Genomic DNA, 10,635 nt, shown 5'->3' with positions numbered 1-10,635 from the left:
GTTTTGGTTCTCACCGGGTCCATCCGATATGGTTACCGGATCTCTTCCGGGTCCATCCGATCCGGTTTTCGGATCTCTTCCGGTTCTCACCGGGCTCTCTTCATTCATAACTGGATCCCATCCGGAGGGACCAACTTCCCAACACATTTTATTTAATGGATATGGATTCAAAAGGTGGTAGGATAGATCAAGTGAAAGTTGGAAAGATAGTCTCATGCAATGTTCTCATTACAGGATATGCTTCCAATTCAAATCCAGGTTGAAGTTTATGTCACATTTGTATAGAAAAGGGCAGAGAAATGCATGTAAAGTTTGAGGAGATGGCCAGGTTGAAGAGAAACCAGGTTGTTGGAAATGCATTGTTTCATCTATAGGCTAAGTGTGGAGTCTTAGAGAAAGTACATGAACTATTTGATATGCTTCCAATTCGAAAGATAGTCTCCTGCAATGTTCTCATTATAGGATATGCTGGAGATGGGTAGGCTGAAGAGAAACCAGGTTGTTGGAAATGCATTGCTTCATCTATATGCTAAGGGTGGACTCTTAGAGAAAGTACATGAATGGTTGGATATGCGTCCATTTCGAAAGATAGTCTCCTGAAATGTCCTCATTACAGTTCAGTGTTTAAGCCAATGATCAGAGGTGATGGAAAGAACATTCTTGTAGGTGTTCACCGGTCTTTGTAGTTTTATACTCTGAGTCTCTGTAGTTTTTATTGGTCTACCACGGCTACAACCTTTATATGGTTGTAAGTCTAATCATTTTGTCATGGATGTAGAATTTCTATTAATGAAGAATATGTTTTTTTGAAAAAAAAAACTATAAGCTAATCTACACAAAGTTGCCACTACAATAATCCATGCTTCTAGAAACCCTAATCTTCTCATCGCCTCTTCTAAAAAATCCCAATTCATTCTATAATAGGCCTTTTCAAAATCTAACAATAAAATTAGTAAATCCTCTTTCTTGGCCATAGTTGAGGCGGACAACTCCCAAAACAGAAAAATATTATTAAATATACTCCTATCTTGCATGAAACTTGTATGAGAAGTATGAATAATATCAGGCAATAAAGGTTGCAAATGCAATGCCAATACCTTAGCATAAATTTTGTAAATTGTATTGAGTAATGTCATCGGTCTCCATGCCCTAATGTCCTCCAAAGCTCCATCCAATTTAGGGATAAGAAAAATCAGTCCCTCTTTCCATTCCTCTGGCATAGCACGAGAATAAAAAACTATCTGAGAAGCACTAGTTAAATCATCAACTATAATGTCCCAATACTGTAAGAAAACATCTTTTATCAGTCCATCATCTCCCGGGTAAACCTCGGAACCCAAATATTTTAATGCTTGCAGAACCTCAGAAGAAGAAAAAGGGCATAAAAGAGTTTGCACCATTCGATCTGTAACACATGGCTTTGTTGTATCGAAAACTATACGCCTCATTGCCAATACATTTTGACTCACCTCATCAGCGGACAACAATTGTTCATAATACCGAGATGCTAACTCTCGCATTTCATCTGGATCCGTTGAGAGAGTATTGTCATCCCTCTTTAATGCACCCATCTGAAATTTATGTTGTCTTGGAGTAACTACATCAAAAAATAATCTAGACATTTTGTCCCCTTTTTTAGACCATTTAGATCAGCAATTTTAGATTGCATAAGAAAAATCTCATCTCTTAACTTCCGTAGGTTGTTTTCAAGATAAATTGCGTTGATATCTCTTTCTTGTAAGCATTGCATTGAGGCCAACCCTCTTCTTGCATTTGCCAACCGAGAGATAAGAAAAAATTTCTTATCCTTAGCCTTACCTAAAAGCAATTGCTTAAGCTGAAATAAAACCACAAAAACCTTAGATAACTTATCAGGAGCAAAGACACTAGACCAAAGGGAAGCAACACTCTCTATAATGGAATCATCCTTTAGAATCGACTTTGGAATCTTAACATGATCATGAAATACAACAAATCACAATTTCATAGTCAGCTTTACTGGTGCATGGTCTGAAAAGTTTGTACCCGACACTATCCCTAGAGATCCACCTAAATCCCCAAAAAACTGATCCGTGTTGTCACGGAATTCTGCGCACATGTGTCGGAATGGGCGGAACCACCGGGGTCTTCGACCGGGGAGAGATGGATTCCAGAAGGTCGATTTCTCCAGAGCCGGTCGTACTAGCTGTGGCACCTACTGGGACCGTTCCAGAAGCAACCGGTCCGAACGGATCCAGATCGAGGGCAAGGAGAACACATGCACGCACACCGGCTCTTCACACACCCTTATATACAGAAAAGGGGAAGAACGAAAACACACACGACACTGATAAGGACATGGTTTATGCACAACCACATATAAATGTATATACAAACAACAAATTACGACACCGGTTTCGAGCCGATCCAATACCGAACAGATACAACAGTCGTCTACGGGCAAGGTCTAGTAGGGGAGCACTCAGACTTGCCTATGCAAGTGGAAGCCTTGTGTTGAAGAGGGGCCTTCTTACCGAAGCACATCAATTGTTTGTCACCAATTGGGGAGCACTCGGGCTCGCCTATGCGAGTGGGGTCTTGCACAAGAGACAAAGCTACGAACAGAAACTCTCGGAGTACAGGAACTCAGAACCACGCAACCCTAACAAAAAGGAAACATCGAACCCTAGTATACGAAACTGACAAGACTCCACTCAAAAAGAGAAACCCATCCCACATGACGACGAAGAAGAAGACCTAAATGAAACCCTAAAGAAAACAAGAAGAAGAGAGAACTACCAAACCCTAGATCTAAGTGATATACCCTCCTAACTCAAAATGGGCAACTCCTTCACAAGAGACACCTCCCTCATTTTATAGTCAAAGGAGGGAAGGACGTTACAATGTGGGATAAATATCCCCTATTATTTTATATACATTTCCTAATGTACATGTGCACATGTTCCACATCGACGACTTTGCCCATTCCATCTAGTTTTCTCACCGTAGCCGGATATCTTCATGACAACATGAAATCTATCAATCCTAGAGAGGTTGGCATCCGCTACCTGCCTGTTCGATCAAGAAAATTGTAATGACTCTACCCTTCTTGCAAAAGACTGCATAAACCATAAGTCTTGCAAGCTAAATTTAAAGCATACATTTTCCCACTCATCTAATTTAGCATCTGAGATTGTAAATGTGCTTCCACCCATACGATCAGAAGGTTCTTCAATCATATTAAAGTCCCCAACAATGCACCAATGATCCATTACATGGAGATCATTCCACAATTGGCACCAAAATTGTGCCCTTCCCCTTGCTGAATTCAGTGCATAAACATTCAAGAAACCAACTTTTTTCTCTAATAGCTTTAAGACTATAAATTGGGCATGACCGCCCTGTAAAAAACCCTTGTCTACAATAAAAGAAGCCCATTTTTCAGAACATGCAATAGCAAGCCCCCCTTGCATTCTAGTTGGTCCATTAGCTAGAATCCAATCATAAAACCACCTTCCCTTCAAGAATTTACGAATTTTAGCCATCCTATTCTGTGATAAATGATGCTCTTCTAAGATTAAGATTAAGATAGTGAATTTTAGGGAGGATTAAGGTTACAAGAGTATTGGGAGGATATCCTCAAGGTTTAGTATGACAAGTTTATGATTGATGACCACATCAGCTTGGCCATTGTAGGCCTCCCATTTGCCCTTGTTTTGCTACTCCGCACTCCCTTTATCGAAGCTTGGGAGTTGGAATTCCCAAACAACAAGTCTAACAATGAGCTCTCTTGCTCATTATATAACTTCCAAGAGCTCTTTTGCTAGAAAAAATTGATGTATTTGGTGGTGATCTAGTAAAATGTTTGTCAACATCTTTTATTGCTCACTTCATTGTCAATGCTTAGTTCTCTTGTCATATAAAAATAATGTTTTCAGTGTTTGATTGTAATTTGTATTGTATTGACGTGCATTGCATTCAATGCACATCTTTGCTTCAATAGAGTCATCACTCTTTACCAAAATTGTATGCTAAGAGTTCTAGACTGTTATATGCCCTACTGGTGGTGAACCAAACGAGAGTGGTCATCAAGCACTCTCACACCACTAATTTCGTTAACCCTAAGCCCACGAACCCTCATTTACCTCTCTTGGAAGTTAATACCCGGATAGGCCTTAACATTATATGTATACACTATCAAACACCAACACATAGATTAAAAGTGTAAATAATAACCACGCCTCAATCAATACATATACATACATCACAAACAATAGAAAGGAGTGGCTAAGGTTTGGTTATATAGCACTTAATTGTCATAACTCAGCTTACAAGTATGAGACAAAGAGAGGGATAAACAACATTTAGTCCTTGGTGCAATTGCCAATGTTAATGTCTCGATGGGTCACATTACATACAATAGGTGTTTAACATCACCCCAACCTAATGAGTGTTTTTTCTCGAACTCCATCATGGACTCAAGAGTTTGGAAAGTCTTCATCATGGACCCAACCTATAGAAAGTTTTGAGTATGTATACCTATTAGAATTTGTGTTCACCTATTAGATGCTCACCATTCCTCTAGATCAAGTCATCTTTTGGTGGTTTTTTCCCTAGAGGATCAATCAAGTCACTCATTGATGTAGGTGTCGATGTAGGTGGGTTTGGTTATTTTTGTCCTACTAGGCCATTATCTATCAAACTTTGCCTCCTATTTCAAGCATTGTGTGCTAACTTATGTTCTATAATGGCAGTTGTGATTTCATCTTTCATGGTGATTGTTCCCCACCTACGAAACAACTGGTTGGATCACATATCTATCTCTTTCTCCAAAGCCTTTATCTCATCAAGGATATTTAGTCAACTACATTCCAAGGTGATAGTATCGAGGATATTCTTATTAGATGGATGTGTATCATATGCGAAAGTGTTAGTTGGTTAGCCATGGTTCATGTCACGCATAGGCTTGACTCTTGGTGTCAACCAACCTTCCTACATTTGATTTTGTTGATTTTGCCTTTCGTTAGGTTGATTTTACCTTATATTATTTAATCATGTGTTGAGATGCCGCTTACATATAGTCACAAGATTGCCTTAGCATTAGAACTTGACTTCCTTAACTAGGTTTGTTCAACTTGATCAAGGGCCCTAGATGTCATTAAGAAATATACACTCATGAGACATCCTTAGGAAGATTTCTACCCATGACACCAAATTTCTCAAGTAAGTTCACCCAATTTGGTATGGATCCTTTAAATGGAATGTTAACCACTAGTAGAGCCCATAAAAACTAGAGTCCTTCTCCCATAAGGGATATAATATTCATGAACAGTGAAACTCTTGCTTAAAACTCTGCATGCTGAATGAAAATATTTCACTTTGATCCCGCACTTGGGTCATATTCATCCAATGACAATCTACCCCTTCAAGAAACGGCCCTTAATCAATCTTGTAATATTCACATTATTAATATAATACATAGTATATACATACATACATATACAAATTTTACAATCACTTAAAATTATGCTGTGTAAATCTCACCTTAATAATGTGAGAATTAAGTGCAGGTATACATATATTAAGTGTGTGTACTACATACATACACTCTAAATAATATACTTCAGAAACATTAGAATTATTAACAGGCTTATTGCCTGAAGGTATGCTTGCATATAATTCTAAAGTTTCAAGTTTCAACCATAAGATGTACAATATGTTTATTTATGACAGAATTGGTAACAACTTCCTATGGGCTGTCAAATACATGCACGAAATTACCATACTAATACATGCATATAATGTAACGACATTTATCTTGTTCATTGATGTTCAGCACATACAACAAACTTTCTATCCTTCGATTTCTTCACTCAAATTGGTTTGATCAAATAGGTATGTACATTCATTTTGGTGGAGATGGACGCATTTTTAATTTCATCAACTGTATTTAACAATAGGAAGTTAAAGATATGATTACCAATGTCAAATGTGTGAGTCCACAATGAAAACACTGAAAAAACACTTTGTTAAAGAACAAAAGCAACATATTCGTAAACTAATGTTAAAGAACAACATGCAGAAGGCCGCTTGGAATATATAACATAATTAATACATGTGCAAGCTACTAAGGATGAATTAGGGTTAATTAATTTAATATCAATGATTACTCTACATAATCAAATCATTATGTCTAATATTGAAACATAACATAAATCATTCCAAAGCCTATTTGAAATAATTAGATAGGATTCTTATTTCACAGGTGATGATTATACCATAACCCTATACACACACACACACACACACACACACACACACGAACTAGAACAAATCACATTCTTCATACACAACAAAAAGTTTGACATATTAAGTTTGACAAATATGAATGCATGAAATCCACATACATGCCCAGCCACATGAAGCCTGCAGGAAGTGGGATCCAAACTTTGACCTCTCATCATTTGGCAAGACAGGTTGATTTTTAATGCACAACATACCTTAAGTTGTAAAATTGTTGATCTTTAGACTCAACACCCAAGTCCATTTATCGGGCCTTGAAATGGTAAAAAGAAAGAGCTCACAACACATCCTAAAAATTTGAAAAGGTCATAAAAAGAACACAATCATACAAACCCGATCTAGTATACAAGTGAAATGCGCGCGGTAGCACACTGCTTTCCACAAGGCAGGCCTCAATTCTAACACCCAATGCTAAACATGTACAAAAGGTTCCTTATTATACAAAGTGGTCAGAAGAATCAAAGGCAAGAGACCCCAATTTATGAGTGGCCGCTTACTCTCAAATGTCCTGGCTAGCTTGTTTGAGTATTGCATCTGTTAGTAATAGAAGGTTAAAAACCTCATGGGTCTTCATTCAGAAAATTGATAAAACATATTCTTCATGCAGTATCTGACACCTGAATGGATGATTGGGCCTAATGGGCTTTCATTCAACAATCAAACTTTACTATGACTTCAGCGATGTTGATGCCGGTCCTTTTGCACCATTCCCATTCACTTCAGCAGAGCTTCAACTCAAATGAATAATGAAATTTTGCCAATGCCAAGCAAAGCATTTAGCATAATCCCCATTGCTCTCACTGACAATGGGGCTCGAAAAAGGACTTACATAAATCAATTCCATGTCCTGGATGTCATTTGAGTTAGCTTCAATGAAGTTATAATCCATAATTAGGGCATTATCACAAACTCGTATAAAAAATTGGGACTGTAAAACCACCGATTAAAATGCAGCCATTCAAGTGCCACTTTTGGCACCATTTGCTGAATCTGGATCCAATAAACTAAAAGGAACTGCTGCAGGATCAAGCTCCACACATCCTTTCGGGAGGCCTGGAGCCTCATCACCCCTCATCTTGTAGGCAGGCACCCGATGAGAGAATCTATTCATTTCCACAAAGGGCACATGCAAGACCTTTTCATGAGCAAACCCAAAAATTGTCCGAAAACCTTTCACTTTTTGTAGCTTCACCACATTCATACCCATTTCATCATCACAATCATTCAAAACCTCAACCATATGATACTTCAATAAAGAACCGTGGGTGACCTTCACAATCTGTTGACCTTCCTCCCAATCCTCATAAATGACCCAAACCTCACCTTTCTTTGGGTAAATCTTCACCATACCTTTACAACTGCCCTTTTCCCACTTCACAATATGCGAGAAAGAGTTCACACTATCCATCACTTGACTGGATGAGATTCTAAACTCCCCACATGTGAAGGAAAAGCCCATATCCAACAACTCAGAAATATCTTCAGAACGCTTTCGCAACTCAAACCATCCAACAAGGACCTTGAAAGGGGTTCGGGATCGCACCTCCTTTACCTTCACATAGTATCTTGGAAAACCATCCTTCTCGTCATACAAGGCCCATATCTGACCAACCTCCACATCCTTCTCTTCCCTTCCTTCATCAAAGTTATGGAAGTCTGCATCAGGCACCATGAAGCTAGGTAAAACCCTATCCGAGGGACGAATTTTCTTCTCTACGATTATCCCCATGACTTTTTCACGAGGTTTCTTAGGAAGAGGAGGTAAAACTATTGTAGTATTAGTATTAGTAACATCAGCATTATCAGTGGTTATAGTACTGTTGCTGATATTAGCAGCAGCTGTAGTAGTCTTGCTTGCTTGCAACTTGAGTTGCATTCTAATAGTGTTTTTTGCGAGGTCTATGAGCTTTTTGGTCATATCCACATCTTTAAAGCTCAGCTTCACATTCATGGAATCTATCTCAACTTTCAGTTTCTTGCTCAGATTAAATTCATGCATATCTTCATCAATTTTGCTTCCATTATAGATGGCACTCTTCTTATATTTATAAGAAGACAGTTTCCCGTTCTCACATTCTTCCTCCTCAGATTCACTACTGAAATTGTCATCATTTTTTCGTTTTTTGGCCACTTTTTTCTTCAATTTAGACCAAGCATGTGCTGTAAATAGAGCCTCTTGTGTCTTCTCAGCAACCTTGGCTTTCTTGATCATATCTTTCTGGATTTCTCGAGCCTTCCGAAGTTCATTCATCTTTTGAAAAGGTTCTTTCTCGGGCTCACCTTTACTCCCACCACCTGAACAGCCATTATCATTACCATCCATCGATCTATAGCTAAGATTCGTTGAATCATGGCTGAGATTCATTGATTGAAGGCCGGGGTCACCCAAAAGATGGCCGAGATTCCCCGATCGATGGCCAAGGTTCATTGAATGATGATCAAGATTTGCCGACCGTTGGCCAAGGTTCATTGAAAGATGGTCAAGGTGATTCATCATCATTGAAGGATGGCTGGCATATAAGCTACTATTGAAGAACGTGAGTCCGGCCCCAGTTCCAAAATTGCTAGTTATATAAGGAAACCCTAAATTAGATGATAATTCTCCAACTATTCCTCCTACAAGAGGAGGCACATGAGGAGGAAATGCATGAGTCACATTAACGTTCAGAACATCTGACAAATCTTTCGCAATGAAAGGTTTTCTACACTGAGGACAGAGCAAGTTCTGATTCTCATACTTTCTGTAGTATTGGTACCTCATTTGGCATGAAGTGCACACAGTCCAGAACGTGAAGAGATGAACTGCAGCTTGAATAGGTGGAGAACTTACCTGATTATTCACGAAAACCTTTGTTGAAGAACAAAAAGTTGTTGTTGTTGATGATGATGATGACGATGATGAAGACAAGTTTCCATTGACACGATTGTGAGATTTGTTCCTTTTAGCATCATATATGACTCGTTTGGACTTGTCAGAAAGCACTTGTAAAGCCTCACCAATGAGTTTAAAAGCTGATTCAGCCCCCATGGCTTTGTTCTTATCAGGGTGAAGAAACAGAGCAAGCTTCCTATATTGTTTCTTCACTGATTCATCGTTTGCATCGGGTTCGATCTGCAAGATCTGATACCAATCTTTGTCTGCAAACAAAGAGGAAGAAGAAGAAGAAGGTCCGATCCTCTTTAGTGATGCCACGTGGACATCTATTACAGCAATGATTTGCTCTATGTTCTCTAGTGATGGGTACAGTTGCTGTGCTCTCTCTGCGAATTTCTTTGCAGAGATGTAATCTTTTAATAGGAACTTCTCCTCGGCCATCTCTCGAGCTCGTTCTGCTTCCTCTCTGTTACACTCCATGGCATCTCAGAAGGAGAAGAATACCTTAACTAAATCCTTAAAAAGAACATAAAGAATCTCTATTGCTGGATCTTCTGTCTTCTGTCTTCTTCTTCTTCCTCCTCCTCCTTTGTTTCAGCTTCTGTTTCGTCGTTGCGTAGTCGTCTGAGGTCAGATCAGTTGGCAGATCGATATTGATGTATACTAAGAAGAAGAAGAAATTAGGGTTCTCAGCAAAGAAAACTACAGAAAAAGCTGAATTTTGCAGCAAATATTAGGTCTCTTTGAAGAGAGAAAAAAGAACATTTGAAAATTAGGGCTGCTGGCAAAGAATTAGGGGTTTTGCGCAGAAAAGAAGAATTCACAAGAAATTAGGGTTTGCAGGAAAAGAAATTAGGGTTTCGACTGGAAAGCGGGGCTCAAATGGGGGGAATTAGGGCTTTCCAGGAAAGAAAGAAAATAAGTAAACCATTAGGGTTTGCAGGAAAAAGGTGGGGGTAGATTCTAGGGTTGAGAAGGGGATGATTAGGGTTTGCAGGAAAAAGGTGGGGGTAAATTCTAGGGTTGAGAAGGGGATGATTAAGGTTTGCAGGAGAAGGAATTAGGGCAGAAAAATGAAGACTTCAAAAATTAATTGCACAGTGAAATAATGAGGAAAATTAAGGAAGCCATGTGTAAATGGACCCTTAATCTGGGGTAACACATTCACTGAGTTTATTTATTTGTTTGTTTACTTATTCATTTATTTACTTATTTATTTAGTTACTTATATATTTATTTGTCTACTTATTTATTTACTTGGTTATTTTAACTTATATATTTGTCTACTTACTTTTGTATTTATTTATAATTGGTTACTTATTTATCTACCTGTTTGCTTATTTGTTTACCTGTTGATTTGTCTATTATTTATTTATTTATTTATTTTTATTTACTTATTTAATTACTTACAATCATGAGGAGAAAAGGAAGATAAAGAAAAGTGAAGGTAGAAATGATCTTAAAAAGCAGAAGAAGTA

General features: G+C 38.3%; 1 protein-coding gene across 2 annotated transcripts; it reads right to left on the bottom strand.

The window, feature by feature from the left end:
- Positions 1–6,487: 6,487 nt before the first annotated feature.
- LOC147866033 (uncharacterized) lies at positions 6,488–9,951 on the bottom strand. Of its 2 annotated transcripts, XM_087316402.1 has the most exons (3): positions 6,780–9,951; positions 6,616–6,693; positions 6,488–6,535 (listed from the first exon to the last, which is right to left on the bottom strand). In XM_087316402.1, the coding sequence occupies exon 1, from the start codon at positions 9,635–9,637 to the stop codon at positions 7,241–7,243; it is 2,397 nt and encodes a 798-aa protein (XP_087172528.1). In that variant the 5' UTR covers positions 9,638–9,951; the 3' UTR covers positions 6,488–6,535; positions 6,616–6,693; positions 6,780–7,240. The 2 variants fall into 2 exon arrangements, with proteins under 2 accessions (XP_087172528.1, XP_087172527.1); XM_087316401.1 differs by having other exon boundaries at positions 6,616–9,951.
- Positions 9,952–10,635: the final 684 nt, after the last annotated feature.

The sequence above is a fragment of the Azolla caroliniana genome, unplaced genomic scaffold (assembly GCF_043228905.1).
Source record: "Azolla caroliniana isolate FFs.n. ecotype wild unplaced genomic scaffold, voAzoCaro1.0.p SCAF_3, whole genome shotgun sequence".
Taxonomy (NCBI): domain Eukaryota; kingdom Viridiplantae; phylum Streptophyta; class Polypodiopsida; order Salviniales; family Salviniaceae; genus Azolla; species Azolla caroliniana.
Note: the sequence above shows the minus strand (reverse complement) of the source record. Positions and strands in the feature narration are given on the sequence as shown.